At 44.5% G+C, this 16,218-nt stretch overlaps 1 protein-coding gene across 9 annotated transcripts in view; it reads left to right on the top strand.

The window, feature by feature from the left end:
• Positions 1-16,218, top strand: part of ankrd6b (ankyrin repeat domain 6b) — a 272,030-nt gene that overhangs the window by 241,452 nt on the left and 14,360 nt on the right. For 8 of the 9 annotated variants that reach the window (XM_085997631.1, XM_085997625.1, XM_085997627.1 and 5 more), the window contains 7 exons: positions 2,864-2,962; positions 3,109-3,207; positions 4,381-4,479; positions 9,231-9,308; positions 9,681-9,785; positions 10,964-11,098; positions 13,024-13,212. In XM_085997631.1, coding sequence (XP_085853757.1) covers positions 2,864-2,962; positions 3,109-3,207; positions 4,381-4,479; positions 9,231-9,308; positions 9,681-9,785; positions 10,964-11,098; positions 13,024-13,212 — 804 coding nt within the window. The remainder of the gene's footprint in view (positions 1-2,863; positions 2,963-3,108; positions 3,208-4,380; positions 4,480-9,230; positions 9,309-9,680; positions 9,786-10,963; positions 11,099-13,023; positions 13,213-16,218) is intronic. The other variant, XM_085997629.1, reaches the window with a different exon arrangement.

Below are 16,218 nucleotides of genomic sequence, written 5' to 3'. Positions count from 1 at the left end.
ATTTTAGGTTTGCCATTTCCCCATGTGAGAGCCCCAATCTTTCTTTTGCTCTCTCTAACTATATTAAAAAGTTAGAATTTTAAGAGTTTACTCACTTTCTTGTTCGCTGTTTGTGAGAATTCTACCTTTGGATTGGCTCCTCGGACAGCCTGTTGACGTCACAGCAGTTCACACAAGGGAATTTCCACTACAGTTCGTGATTTGAATTGAAGGCTGGAAAACCCGAAGTTCTCGACACAGGATTGCGAGATCCTTGTGCGACGTGTACTTCGGGGCCGCAAATTCTGGGCCAATACCTTGTAATAGTAATTGTTAAGAAGCAGAGATTTTCTAATCAGTCGACTTATTTACTAGAAAACTTCAATTACAGTATCTGTAAGACTTGGGTGGTTTCCACATTTTTCGTAGATGCACAATTCAGCTTGTTTGTGAACTACACATAGAAACATAGAAGATAGGAGCAGGAGTAGGCCATTCGGCCCCTCGAGCCTGCTCCGCCATTCAATGAGATCATGGCTGATCATCCAAATTCAGTACCCTGTCCCTGCCTTCTCCCCGTATCCCTTGATCCCTTTAGCCTTAAGAAATATATCCAACTCCTTCTTGAATATATTTAATGAATTGGCCTCTACTGCCGCCTTTGGTAGAGAATTCCACAGGTTCCCCACTCTCTGGGTGAAGAAATTCCTCCTCATCTCTGTCCTAAATGGCTTACCCCTTATCCTAGACTGTGACCCCTGGTTCTGGACTCCCCGACCATCGGGAACATCCTTCCTGCATCTAGTCCGGTTAGAATTTTATAAGTTTCAATGAGATCCCCTCTCATTCTTCTAAACTCCAGCGAGTACAAGTCCAATCGACCCAATCTCTCCTCATACGTCATTCCTGCCATCCCAGGTATCAGCCTGGTGAATCTTCGCTGCACTCCTTCCATGGCAAGAACATCCTTCCTCAGATAAGGCGACCAAAACTGCACACAATACTCAAGGTGTGGTCTCACCAAGGCCCTGTACAACTGCAGCAAGACATCCTTGTTCCTGTACTCAAACCCTCTCGCTACGAAGGCCAACATACCATTTGCCTTCTTAACCACCTGCTGCACCTGCATGCTTACTTTCAGCGACTGGTGCACAAGGACACCCAGGTCTCTTTGCACTTCCCCTTCTCCCAATCTATTGCCATTCAGATAATAATCTGCCTTCCTGTTTTTGACACCAAAGTGGATAACCTCACATTTATCCACGTTATATTGCATCTGCCATGCTTCTGCCCAATCACCCAACCTGTCCAAATCATACTGGAGTTTCTCGGCATCCTCCTCACAGCACACACGCCCACCCAGCTTTGTGACGTCGTGAATTATGAAGTGTTGGGTCTCTCCAAGTTTTGTTCACCCATCACCATTGTGCTCGCTGACCTACATTGGCTTCCGGTCCGACAACACCTCAATTTTAAAATCCTCATCCTTGTTTTCAAATCCCTCCATGGCCTCGCCCCTCCGTATCTCTGTGACCTCCTACAAGCCCTCGAGATCTCTGCGCTCCTCCAATTCTGGCCTCTTGCACATTCCCAATTTTAATCGCTCAACCATTGGTAGCCGTGCTTTCAGCTGCCTTGGCCCTAAGCTCTGGAATTCCCTCCCTAAACCTCTCCACCTCTCAAAGAGCTATCCAACTAGTCCCACTTCCCCACTCTTTCCCCATAGCCCTGCAAATTTTTCCTCTTCACGTATTTATCCAATTCCCTTTTGAAAGTTATTGTTGAATCTGCTTCCACCACCCTTTCAGGCAGTGCATTCCACATCATAACAATTTTCTGCATAAAAAAATATTTCCTCATGTCGCCTCTGGTTCTTTTGCCAATTACCTTAAATCTGTGTCCCCTGGTTACCGACCTGTCTGCCACTGGAAACAGTTTCTCTTTAATTACTCTATCAAAACCCTTCATGATTTTGAACACCTCTAGCAAATCTCCCCTTAACCTTCTTTGCTCTAAGGAGAAAAATCCCAGCTTCTCTAGTCTCTCCACATAACTGAAGTCCCTGGTACCATTCTAGTAAAACTCCTCTGCACCTTCTCTAAGGCCTTGTCATCTTTCCTCAAGTTTGGTGCCCACAATTGACCACAATACACCAGCTTGAGGCCTAACCAGTGTTTTATAAAGGTTTAGCATAACTTCCTTGCTTTTGTACTCTATGCCTTTTTTTTACAGCCTTCTCGACTTGTTCTGGCACTTTCAAAGATTTGTGTACATACACCCCCAGGCCTCTCTGTTCCTGCACCCCCTTTAAAATTGTACCATTTAGTTTATAATAATCATGTAATAATCTGGTAAACTGCCAAGGACTGGAGAAGCATTTTAATACCATGTCTTCCCATGTGTCTTTGTTTCTGTATATTCTGAACACTGTCGCTGAAGCGATACAGTTCTGTATGTTTTTTTTCAGTTCTACTCTTAAGGCGGTGTGGTCTCTTTGTTCTCTGAAATCAACATTTTAAAAGTATGATATATTTTAGAATATATTGCAGTGGAAAACAGAAACGTATTTTTTTTCTTCCTTTCCTCTGCGTGGTCTCCATAAGCCGCTTACACCTATAGCCAGCAGGTCAAGTGAATTGACCTGTTAACGGGGTCCTGTCTGTCCCACTTTATAAATTGTTGGAGCAGGTTAGGGTACAGTGCAGTTTCCCCTCCTTACCTGAAGGGAAGTGTCTGCCCTCTGCCACTTGGCTGAGATTAATAACTCAACATGTAGGGAAATCAGCATGAAATCCTCTCAAGGTTAAACAAACTGATGATCTTCTTAGCACAAGATTACATTGTTTAGTAACTCTTCAGTCTTGCCGCTTATGTCTCCCCTAAGGCAGGTAACATAGCCCTCCACTTGGCCTGTCAGAATGGCCATTCCCAGAGTTCTCGTGTGCTACTGCTGGGAGGGTCCAGACCTGACATTAAGAACAGTGTAAGTGAGGGTCTGCTCTTTTATATTTTTTGATATTCAGAAGAATTTTTTTTTTTTTTTTTTAAAAAGGAGCCTTGCTTGTCTTCAGTACTTTTGTTGGTTTATATTCAGCCTGGCTTGGAGTTGAAGTGTTTCTCTTTTTGCAGATGGGTGACACATGTTTGCACATTGCTACTCGTTATAATCATGCGACTATTATTAGAATCCTCCTGAGTGTTTTCTGTTCTGTCAGTGAGAAGAACCAGGTCAGTGCGTGAGAACGCTGTCCCTTATACTCTATACTGTGCACTTGTATTCTTCCAGTTTGTCTTTATTAGAAGTCTGACATTTAAACACGTTGATGGGCTTTTAATATTAAGATGATACATTTGGTAAATGAGATTAACAGCTCGTTATAGATGTGGGCAAAAAGCAGTGCCAACACAAAGACTAAAGTATGTTTAACTGTTATGAAGTACTGTTTAAAATTGAATAGAAAAAAGTGTCACATAAATTTTAATATTCTATGTGTTGTGTACAAAAATCTGATGCTTACAAATATCAATTCAGGTCGCGAATATAATTTTATTTTATTTTGGAAGACAATTGATTTTCAATCCAAATGAATCTCAGTTGAAATTGTGTGCTGGTGTCAATCCAAAACATGAAATGATAAACCACAAAATCGTCAGGTGCAATGCACATCTGTATTCCTCTCCCTGTTGTTCATGCATAGTAGCCTAGATTTCCCGATTGCTGTTAAGTTAATGCCAACTTAAACCCATTTATTTTAAACAGTTTAACACTGGCATTAATATAATACAAACCAGAAAATCTAAGTTCTGTATGGAAAAGGGGATGGGAAATATGTCACACATTTGAAAAACTGATAAAAATTTCACCTTCAAAGCTACAAGATTCCTCACCTTGTACTATTGTGTTGTCCTATATTGAATATGTTGGGTGTTCTGCTATCTGGGGCTCCAAGTAGGATCCAGTGCTCGTTAGGAGTGTATCCGGGGAAATTTCAGGCACGCATGTCATTCTCCAGTCGCTAAAATGAATGCACACCTGTGATTTCTGAGGCTGCATTACCTACGAGCTCCCCTCCCCTCGGAGTGCTGGATCATGAAATTGCCCCTTACACGTATATATCTATGTAGTATATTGGATAAAATAAAGTTGTACTGGTACTATTTTGAATTTCCCTGACCTCCCCTCCATATCTGCATAATCTCCTTACTGGCTTTGTTCCCTTGTCGCTTTACTCCTCAATTGTCAAATTTACACTGACTTGAGAATTATTTAGAACTTCTCAAACTGGCCCTAAACTGAGAAGTAGAGCCTTAGAATGGTACCCTTATCATTTCAGTCTTTATGACTGGATAGAAAATGTTATCAAACTCCATGAGCTGTTCTGACCTGATCTCTTATCACAGGCCGGAGATTCTCCACTCCATGTTGCTGCTGCACTCAACCACAAGAAAATAGCCAGACTTTTATTGGAAGCCGGTGCTGATGGGAACATTATCAATAATGTAAGTCGGTCGTATACTATTACTAATTAAGTCCTTTCAGTACTGTATGTAGATTGGCATTGAGGAAATTAGCCTTGTATTTCTGTATGAGTTTAGCCGAGGCTTATCTAAAACCTGGCTGTAAAATATCTCATTCCTTTTTGAAACAGCTCAAATGGATACAGATGAGTTAAGCTTTTGATTCAACGTGAGAATTTTCCCTACCATTTTGAAATGTTTTCTCTTCTTCGGCTTTCTCTATGCCACATAATATCTCTTCTCACCTCTGCATAACAATGTAACCCGAATCCCCTCTTTGTCCATTTACTTGCCAATTACTTCTATCTCCCTTTTCTTTTCTCTTAGTCCCTCTTGGGCCCTTCTCTCCTGTCTCCTTCCCTTCCTGTCACTCATTCGTGCTAACTTTGTTCCGCCCCCCCCGCCGCCCAAGTACTTTGCCTCCCCCAGTTCCTATCCCAACCCATCACTACTACTCTGCCTTCCTAATCTCTTCTTTCATGCTATCATTCCAGGCTTGAATTCCCCATTGGATAAGCCCACACTATCCTCAGTGCCTCTCTTGGGATTCCCCAAAGGGACCATCCAGGCATTTGTTGCAGCCTCCATATGAGCAGCAACCCCAACTGGCCCATCCGCTCCTTGTGCCAACCTTATCATAGAATGGTTACAGCACGGAAAAGGCCATTTGGCCCGTCAAGCCCATGCCAGCTCTCAGCAAGAGCACTTCAGCTAGTCCCACTCCCCTGCTCTTTCCCTGTAGCCCTGCAAATATTTTTTCCTTCCAATACTTATCTGACTTTCTTTTGAAAACCGTGATTGAGTCTGCCTCCACCACCCTTTCAGGCAGTGCATTCCAGATCCTAACCATTCGCTGAGTAAAAAAGTTTTTCCTCATGTCACCTTTGGTTCTTCTGTCAATCACCTTAAATCTGTGTCCTCTGGTTCTCGACCCTTCTGCCAATGGGAGCAGTTTCTCTCTATCTACTCTGTCCGGACCCCTCATGATTTTGAACACCTCTATCAAATCTCCTCTCAATCTTCTCTCTTCCAAGGAGAACAACCCCAACTTCTCCAGTCTATTCACGTAACTGAAGTCCCTCATCCCTGGAATCATTCTCGTAAATCTTTTCTGCACCCTCTCTAAGGCCTTCACATCCTTCCTAAAGTGTGGTGCCCAGAATTGGACACAATACTCCAGTTGAGGCCGAACCAGTGTTTTATACAGGTTCATCATAATTTCCACGCTTTTGTACTCTATACCTCTATTCATGAAGCCCAGGATCCTGTAAGCTTTTTTAACTGTTTTCTCAACCTTTCCTGCCACCTTCAACAATTTGTGTACATATACCCCTAGGTCTCTCTGTTCATGCACCCCCTTTAGGATTGTACCCTTTAGTTTATATTTCCTCTCTTCATTTTTTCTACCAAAATGTTACAATGTCGCACTTTTCTGCTTTAAATTTCATTTGCCACACGTCTGCCCATTCCACCAGCCTGTCTATGTCCTCTTGAAGTCTATCACTATCCTCCTCATTGTTCACTATACTTCCAAGTTTTGTGTCATCTGCAAATTTTGAAATTGTGCCTTGTACACCCACATCCAAGTCATTAATATCACAGAAATCACAAATCACAGAAACCCCACAGTGCAGATAGAGGCCATTTCGGCCCATCGAGCCTGCACCGACACATATCCAACCCAATCCCCGTAACCCCTGCACCAACACATATCCCACCCTATCCCCGTAACCCCACATATTTAATCCCCCTAACACTAAGGGTCAATTTATCATAGCCAATCAACCTAACCTGCACATCTTTGGACTGTGGGAGGAAACCGGAGCACCCGGAGGAAACCCACGCAAACACGGGGAGAATGTGCAAACTCCACACAGACAGTCACCCGAGGCCGGATTCGAACCCGGGTCCCTGGCGCTGTGAGACAACAGTGCTAACCACTATGCCACCGTGCTATATATATATCAAGAAAAGCAGTGGTCCTAGAACCGACCCCTGGGGAACACCACTGTATACCTTCCTTCAATCCGAAAAACAATCATTCACCACTAGTCATAGAGTCATAATGGCACAGAAGGAGGCCATTCGGCCCATCGAGTCTGTGCCGGCTCTCTGTAGAGCAATCCAATCAGTCCCATTACCCCACTCTATCCCCGTAGCCCTGCAAGTTTATTTCCCTCACTACTCTCTGTTTCCTGTCACTTAGCCAATTTCATATCCATGCTGCGACTGTCCCTTTTATTCCATGGGCTTCAACTTTGCTGGCAAACCTATTATGTGGCACTTTGTCGAACACCTTTTGGAAATCCATGTACACCATGTCAAGCGCATTGCCCTCATCAACCCTCTCTGTTACCTCATTTAAAAAAAAAAAGTCGATCAAGTTGGCTAAACACGATTTGCATTTAACAAATCCGTGCTGGCTTTCCTTGATTAATCCACACTTGTCCAACTGCCGTTTAATTTTGTCCCTGATTATTGTTTCTAAAAGCTTCCCCACTACCGAGGTTAAACTGACTGGCCTGTAGTTGCTGGGTTTATCTTTACACCCTTTTTTGAACAAGGGCGTAACATTTGCAATTCTCCAGTCCTCTGGCACCACCCTCATTGGAAGATTATGTCCAGTACCTCCACTATTTCTTCCTTCACTTCCCTCAGCGTCCTAGGATGCATCCCATCTAGTCCTGGTGGCTTATCTACTTTAAGTACAGCCAGCCTTTCTAGTACCTCCTCTTTATCAATTTTTATCCCATCCAGTATCTCCTCTACCTCATCCTTCCCATGCAACGAGCCCCTCACTGTATTCCCCTCCAGAATGGCTGTTCACTTGTGAACAGGCCCTTGCCATCCACAACATTATTGTGGATGATTGCATTGACATCCTGGCTTTGACTGAAACTTGGCTCAGAGGTGGCGACACCTTGACCCTTACTGAAGCCTCCGTGCCTGGCTATTCTTTCCTCCACCTGCCCTGCCAAACCACTGTGACGGCAGTGTGGCCCTTATCATCAAATCACACCTTGGGTTTTTTCCCCTACTCCTCTGGTGGTACTCTCCTCCTTCAAACACCTCACCCTGTTCCACCCCTCTTACCTCTCTTTGAAAATCCTCATTGTCTAATGTCCCCCAGCCCTACCCCAAGTTTCTCACCAAGATCTCCTCCTTCCTTTCCTCCCTCAGCCTCTGCACCGAGTGATTCCTCATCCTCAATGATTTCAATCTTCATCTCGGCTCTCTCCTCTGATTTCACTGCCTTCCTGTCCTCCCTAAACCTCGTCCTCCATGTACATTTTCCACCCATACTCCCACCCTCTTGATTTCACCATCTCCCATGACCTTTCTACTCCCATGGTCTCGATCACAGACAAGGCCATCTCCAACCACTTCCTTGTATCCCTCGTCACCCACATCCCCCTACTCCCTTCCAACCCCACTTTCTCCAGCGTCCCTCCCTGGAAAAAAATCTCCCCCCCCCCGAAATCACTTACAACTGCACTTTCTCCACTACCGTCTCCTTAAACCTCCTTCCCCTGCCACCTCCAACAAGTGCGAGGAGCTTATGGAATTCTTTGTCATTAAGATTGAGACCATCCATTCAGCTGCCTTGCCTGCTTCCCCCTCTTCTCGCCCACCAAGCTAAACAGCTCCCCAGGCTCACCTTGACCCCCGCCCCTCCCCACCAAATCACTGTCTGTCTTCAGTCCCATGCTAGCTGACGTTGTAAATATTTCCCTCTCCAAGTATTGCCCCTCTTGCATTCAAAACCCCTTCCTCAAAAAACCCACCCTGAGCACCTTTTTCCTTGCAAATTACTGCCTTATCTACAAGCTCCCTTTCCTATTCGACCCCATATCCTCTCCATCACAAAGGCCGCCTATTTCCACCTCAGTAACATCGCTCACTTCTGCCCCATCTCAGCCCATCTGCCGCTTAAACCCTCATCTATGCCTTTGCCACTTCTAGATTCGACTATTTCAAAGCTCTCCAGGCTGGCCTCCCATTCTCCACCCTCTGTAAACCTCAGTTCATCCAAACACTGCTGCCTGTACCCTACCCTGAGCCAGGTCCTGCTCGTCCAAACACTGCTGCCTGTATCCTACCCTGAGCCAGGTCCTGCTCATCCATCTTTGCACCTTTGGTGTAAATATTTAACCATCTAGACAATTAATTTGCAATATTCCCTGAATACCGTTATAATCCTATTGGTACAATCCCCACCATTAACTGTATGTAACCATTTAAAATTATTAAAATGTAATTAGATTTAATGCACCAGTTTGAATGAAGCAAGTGAAAATAAGCCTTCTGGGGCAATTAGTCAACCTGGATCTAAGCCTTATTCCGAAATAATTTGTTTGATATGAGTAGGTATATTATTGAGTTCTGGTGATCTTATCAGCTGTGCGAAAGCAGCTGTTATGCATGGTAAAAGTAGGGATCGAGGAATCAGTTGCAGCTCAGTAGTTACCCAACACAACTTACTTACTAATTGTCATAATGAATGCTCAAGTTTATTTTATGACAGAATAGACGACTTCAATTTAAGTAAATCAGTTGACTGCATTTCATACGCAGTCTGTCATAAAATACAATGGATAGTTCATAATAATCCACATGTTCTTACTTATAGTTCCACTAATGTGCTGCATTAGAGAAATGCGTACCAGTTATGTTGAGTTACTCCAGTGTTGACTATATCAAGAAACTCTTTACCTCTTGAATTCTTTCTGTAGGCGGGCCTGAGCCCTCTGGAAGCTGCTCGAGAAAGTAATAGCCCTGAAGTGGCACTTCTTCTCACCAAGGCACCACAGGTAAGGGCTCGCGGTGGTAGTGCCAAGAGAGGAGATCACATTTGGGAGGCAGTCAGCCAGGGTCGAATAGTGGAGATGGATAAATATTCTGCCTTTTTGCTTAGTTATCTTTTGCAACTAGCAAGTATTTACGCAGAGCTTTCCTTAAGCAGATTAAGAGAGTGGGCTAGAGTCCACTTCAAAGTAGTTATTGCATGTAAAGCATTTTGGGATGTTTCTGAAAGATCTGATATTAAATATATAAATAGGCATTCTTTCTTTATAACTGCTAGTAGGGCAGTAGGTGTATTAATAAATTGATATGACACAAACCACAGTTAGGAGATGGACTTTGTTGTGATGTCTTTTGATAAATTGTTTTTATATTACTAGGTTCTCAGTTTCTGTCGTGGGAGAAGCCTGAGGAAGAAGAGGGAAAAACTAAAGGAAGAACGAAGAGCCCAGTCTGTGCCTCGCGATGAATTGATCCAGAGTAAGGTAAAGAAATGGTAATCTTTTTAAATATCTACCTGATAAATCGAGTTTTGGATGTGGCTAATTGCAAAGTATATTGATTAAAAAAATGTTCTGTGCTGATCTCAACTGGGGTAGCCGTGGAGAGGAGGTGGTGGGGGGCGAGGTGAGTGTAGCTGTGGAGAGGAGGTGGTGGGGGGCGAGGTGAGGGTAGCTAAGACTGGCCTCAGCTGGACAGGGGAAGATCAGTCAGGGTTCTCGCCTGATCACAATCTCGTGACCCATTCTGGAAAATTCACATCAGGGTAGGATTTGGCTCCACCTGTGATGCTGCTACTGTAAAGCAGCGTCCTGGAGCTCGCTGACCGACGTGCATGAAGAATGGCCACTAGGCAGGTCGCTTGAGGGCTGTTGGCATTGTGGAACTGTAGTCCAGAATAAGTCTGTACATTCAGAAGAGATGGGTACAAAAGTAAAGGAACAAATACTGATTAATTCAGTGTTATTAGTTAACAGACAGTTGTGCTGAGCATTAAACATCGAAATCTGACTCGGGGTGCCAGATCAGTTAAAAGAAAGACTTGCATTTCTGTAGCGCCTTTCACGACCTCGGGACGTCCCAAAGCGCTTTACAGCCAATGAAGTACTTTGTGATGTGTAGTCACTGTTGTAATGTAGGAAACACGGCAGCCAATTTGTGCACAGCAAGCTCCCACAAACAGTAATGTGGTAATGATTAAATAATCTGGTTTATTTAGTGATGTTGATTAAGGGATAGATAATGGCCAGGATGCCAGGGATAACTCCCCCGCTCTTCTTTGAAATAATTCCACCTCAGAGAGCAGACAGGGCCTCGGTTTAATGTCTCATCCGAAAGACGGCACCTCCTTAACTTTTCTCCCACCACTGCTCAATATCTAGTTTCATTTCTGTGATGTGCTTTGGGATGTTGTATTACATTAGGATGCTATATAAATGCAAGTTGTTCAAAAAGTAGTCAGTCAGTGATCTTTATTTGTTGTACTGTGGTGTAGTCTTTAGAGTGACGTACTTCTCCCCCCACCCCCCCCTCCCCAAGGAAAAAGTACCTATCAAATTTCCTCTATCTCTCCAGTAGTCGATTAAACCTCTCCTCTGATACTAAAATGTGGCGATGAAGATGGCAATGACTTGGTCACTCACACTTTTCTGGTATGTAATAGGGAAGTGTCTCAGTAGATGACGTCCACAGCAGTGACCGAGGACATCAGAAGAAAAAAAATGGGGACGATTTAATCAGAGTAACTACACCAGAACAGAAGAGAAAGCGGGACAGAAAGAAAAAGCAGAAGGAAAAGGTAATTTTAGCTTTTTTTGTAAGTATCATTAAGAACAAACTAAAGTAAATTAAACAAGTATTGTCCAGCAAACTGTTTCCAAAGTAACTGAATTACATAATTACATGCAGCATTAATAATGGATCTGGTAAATCCCCCATGTATTTACATATAGGGGTCTTTGCTTCTTAGAAAAAAGTTACTTTCCAAGGTTTATTCTACAGGTCACACTTACAGTAGGTACCATCAGTAACTCTGCATCGGCCAAAATAAAACACTCAAAATGGCCACTGGATAATGTATCAACACTCTGAAAGCAATTTCCATCCCTCTTTAGCAAGCAACAGTTTCAAAATCCTGGCACGACTGCAGTTTCTAGTGCCAGTCTAATCTACGTATGGCATATTTTGGCAAAGTGATTTAACTGCAAATGATCTCATGCACCATTTGAAGAAGAGCAGGGGAGTTCTCCCGGTGTCCTGGACAATACTTATCCCTCAATCAACATCATTCAAACAGATTATCTGTTCATTAATCTTATTGCTATTTTTGGGACCTTGCTGTGCACAAATTGACTTTTTTTTACATTTCTCTACATTACAAGAGAAACTACACTACAAAAGTGTTTAATTGGCTGTGAAGCGCTTTGGTTCATCTTGAGGTCATGAAAAGCGCAAGTTATAGGCAAGTTTTTTTAATTTGTAAAAATGAGGGAGGCAGCTCAGCTCATGTGGCTCATCCTTCCATGACAGGTAGTGGAGCTTAGTAATTATGGTACTGGACTAGCAACCCAGTGGTTGAGTTCAAATCCCACCATGGCAAACTGAAATTGAATTCAATAAATCTGGTAATTTGCAGGTTAGCACTGGAATATGACCGCTCAATTGTCATAAAGAACCCAACTGGTTTACTAATGTCCTTCAGAAAAGAGAATCTCCCACCCCTACCTGGTCTGGCCTACATGCGACTCCAATCCCACACTGTCTGGTTGATTCCTGATGCTTCAGGCCAAGCAGGGATGGGCAAAAAATTTTGCTATCCCATTGTCCCTCATGTCCAAAGACCAAACGTAATAAAAGAACCCAATGTTTCCCCTGATCACTATGTCCAGCAGTGGCTCAGTTGGTAGCACTCTCGTCTCTGAGTCAGAAGGTTGTGGGTTCAAGTCCCACTCCAGGGACTTGAGCACATAAAGCTGGGCTGACACTGCAGTGCCGTGCTGAGAGAGTGCTGCACTGTCGAAGGTGCCGTCTTTTGGATGCGATGTTAAACCGAGGCCCCGTCTGCACTCTCAGGTGGACGTAAAAGATCCCATGGCACTATTTTGAAGAAGAGCAGGGGAGTTATCCCTGGAATATATACCAGAGAGTAGTGACTGCAGTGCACTAATTTAATTGAAAGGACAAGATAAAATCACAAGCATTTTTCCCTCAACCAACATAACAAAAACAGATTATCTGGTCATTATCACATTGCTGTTTGTGGGAGGTTGCTGTGTGCAAATTGGCTGCCGTGTTTCCCACATTACAACAGTGACTCCACTTCAAAAGTACTTCATTGGCTGTAAAGTGCTTTGAGACATCCGGTGGCCGTGAAAGGCACTATATAAATGCAAGTCTTTCTTTCTTTCTTGAGTAGCTCCAGAGGTATTTTGCCCCTCCACTAGCTGCCCAGAAGCCCATTACAGGTATTGATCACTCTTTGTGTGAAGTCGTTCTTCCTGAGCTTGTCTTTTACTAGTTTGTACTTTTGTTCCTTTGTCCTTTTAGAGTTTACATATAATGGAACTTCAGAGTGTAGCAGATTTTTCAGGACAAGTGGGCTGTACGAGTTTATAGATTCTGAGCAAACAGTTTTATTACTTAAAATAATATGTTGTTTCTTGGCTTTGATTTGAACAAGAAGCTATTTTATGCAAAGTTACTAAATTTATAACTTGTCCACAGGGTTCTGCTCTTTCTGACCCTCCTCCATTGACAGACCAGCAACCTCAACAAGACAATAGACACCTCCGGAAACGGAAAAGCAAACATTGCTGCTGTTCCCCAACCCCACAGCAAGCCCTTCTCCCTCATAATTTCCGTGCCTACCAGCTCTACACATTATACAGAAACAAGGATGGAAAAATCATGCAGGTAATTGCACAATGCTACACTGCCTGGTGTATTCCATTTTATCACAAAAGCAAATTGGAATATATACCAGAGAGTAGTGACTGCAGCGCACTAATTTAATTGAAAGGACAAGATAAAATCACAAATTTGGAGACCTAAGCTTGAGCAGTTTATCTCAATCATCTCAACTCCAAGATTAGACGATGGCCATGAAATCACTCTCTGCCATCAGTTAGAATTTTTTATATTCTCTACAGTTTTTAACTTTACAATGACCTTTTTTTGTGCGCACAGCCACAGTGCAGGAAAACTGTCCCTGGGCTCCGAGAATTACATTTTCCTCTTTAGCGTACAGTTGTAAGAACTTGGTTGGGCATCAGTGCTTATCGCAGATTTGGGCATAAATTTCACCTGATTTTTCTCCTATTAAATTTAGTGGGAGGAAAAACTTGTGCCTCTTATACCCAAGGTCACAATAAGCAGTTATGCCTCGTCAAGCTTTTATGCTTAGGCGCTGGGGAGGAAAATTCTTTTACGTCACTGAACCATTAACATAATAAGATTCAAATAAGAGAGTTAGTTCTGTGACAACTTTACTTAACATTTCCCAATAATCAACTGCTTGTTAAATATCAGAAAATGCTGGAAATACTCACCACGTCAGGCAGCATCTGTGGAGAGAGAAACAGAGTTAACGGCCGAGATTTTCCGGGGGGGTCAGCGGGTGCGATCGGTGGCAGGTCGGGTGGGAAAGTGATTTTTTCCCCAGCAGATCGGGGCCCCACTGTGAACCCGCCGCCATGCACCTTTACCAAATGTCGGGTCTGTGAGCGCTGAGCAGACCCGACACGCAGTGGCGGGGGAGCAAATTTAAATGATTTGTGCCTTGTTTACAGCCACTTAACAATGGTTTTAAATTTACCTTTTGAATTTGACAGCTCGCCCATGGATTTCACGCTGTTGCTAGACTATGTCTGTGAAGCTGAGGCGGGAGGCCAGTGGCCATCGAATCAGCTGATGAGTTGACAGCTTCAAATGTACAGTAAAAGCTCCGACCTTACAGAGATATCTTCCCTCAGCCACAAGCTTTTCCTCACTGCATTCCCACATTAGAGTCACCATGCTGCAAGTCTTTACACAAGTCTCTATCCAGTCTGACCTCATTACCTCTCTCACCATTGACGGATTGTTTCTGTCATCTCTACTTCACCTGCCATCTATTCTATCAGCATGGGTGCCCTTTATACTTTCTCACCTTGGTCCTCAGAATCCCACCATGATCAGCCCCAACACCAGCAGCACCACGCACACCAGCAGCACCAACCTTCTCCGCAATCAACTGATGCTGCACAGAACAGACGGCATCAGCACCTGACCACATTGCTGCCCGGGAGGCATGGGATGGCCTCAGCATAGGCAGATTTACTTCACTTGATGCTGTACACCCTGACTGCCACATGATTTGCCAGGTTGGCACCACCCCACACCAACACCCTAAAGCATCCCAAGTCATCCCTTTCATACTCATCACCATTGCGGGGGGTACCGTTATGTCTCACCATTCACTGTAACTCACTAAGCCACTTCCAAAGGTGCACAGCAATCTGTCCAAGAACACACAGGGGTAGATTTTCCCGAACCTGTCGGGAAGAAGGCGGGATTTCCCCTTTCGGGTTTTTGACCCGCCTACTTCGATGTCCGGCCAATACGCTCGATTTTCCCTCGATTGACCTTGTTGAGCCCACCCAGCGGGTTCAGCAGGCCAATTAAGGGCCACCTGGCAACAGGTGACGTCACAGACTGAAATTTCATCTGTCAAGATTTCTGACAGATGAAATATCAGTGTTTTACAGCTGTTTGAAACTGTCAAACACTGACAGTCTGATTTCTAAGATGAGTCCTTCTGCACAGACTCATTTAGAAATCTCAGCAGCACTAAAAGCTGAAGGCTGTCAGTTTTCACAGATCGCAGCCGTTCAGCTTTAAGTGCCGGCTGAGTGATGTGCTCCCGACGGCTACAGGAAGAAAGGCTGTTAAGGTAAGTAGAGGTAAGTAAAAGTTCTTTACACACTTTAGACACACCAAACACACTTACCTTTGCACGCATGCACCCATCACTCACCTGAGCGCCGACATCGCGACCCCTCCAACTCCTTCAACCCGACGGCCCGCCTGCTCTACCTGGCGTGGTTTGGAGCCGTCGGGGAAACCCACACGAAACCCCTCAAAATGGGGATTAGGCTAGGCAGTTAATTGGCACTAATCCCTTCCCGCCTGGTTTCGGCGGGTCCCAGTGCGGGGCGGGTACCCGCCGCCCCTGAAACTCACGTGGGGCGGGGTTTTGGGCAGGATGGTGGCGGGACCCCCAAAGTTGGGATTTCCTCCCCCCCCCCCCCCCCCCACACGCCTGAAACCCCGCCTGACGGCTCCCCGAAAATCTAGCCCACAGTGTTCAAAATAAAGGATTCAGCATTTGACACCTCATTAACAGAAACTTTACATGGACATAAAACACAAGGGTAGGCACTTGGGTGTTTTGTGTAGTTAGTTGGTATGATTGCACTAGGATGAGGGCGAGTGTGAGGGGGCTAGTGAGATGGGGATGTGATAATATAAATAGAGAGATTGATGGGTGGGGGTGCAAGGTAGGTTGGTGTGAGTAAGGATATATAGGAGTAGGGTAGGGAAGGAATAGTGATGGGGATGTGATGAGAGGTACAACAGGATGAGGTTGAGTGTGGCTTTGTACTAACGTTTCGTAATCTACTGAGATCATTGAAACATTTGCGGCACTGCACCCAGGTCCTCCTGAACACATCCCTGCTTGTGCCCTCCTCTGCAATGTGCAACCAGGCTGTGTTGATCTCCTGGGGCGGTCTCTTCCGCCCATGGGAAGGGAAGAGGACTCCCTGCGTGCTGTGACTCCCTCCATAAGCATATGGAGGGAGTCACGGGAGAGCCTGGGTGCAGCCCAGCACCTCTGTGCAGTAATTGTCGGTGTTTGCAGCACCTCAGTGCTATAGAACA

Source organism: Somniosus microcephalus, chromosome 9 (assembly GCF_052327205.1).
Source record: "Somniosus microcephalus isolate GS21.2 chromosome 9, FLI_Smic_1.0, whole genome shotgun sequence".
In the NCBI taxonomy this organism is placed as follows: domain Eukaryota; kingdom Metazoa; phylum Chordata; class Chondrichthyes; order Squaliformes; family Somniosidae; genus Somniosus; species Somniosus microcephalus.
Note: the sequence above shows the minus strand (reverse complement) of the source record. Positions and strands in the feature narration are given on the sequence as shown.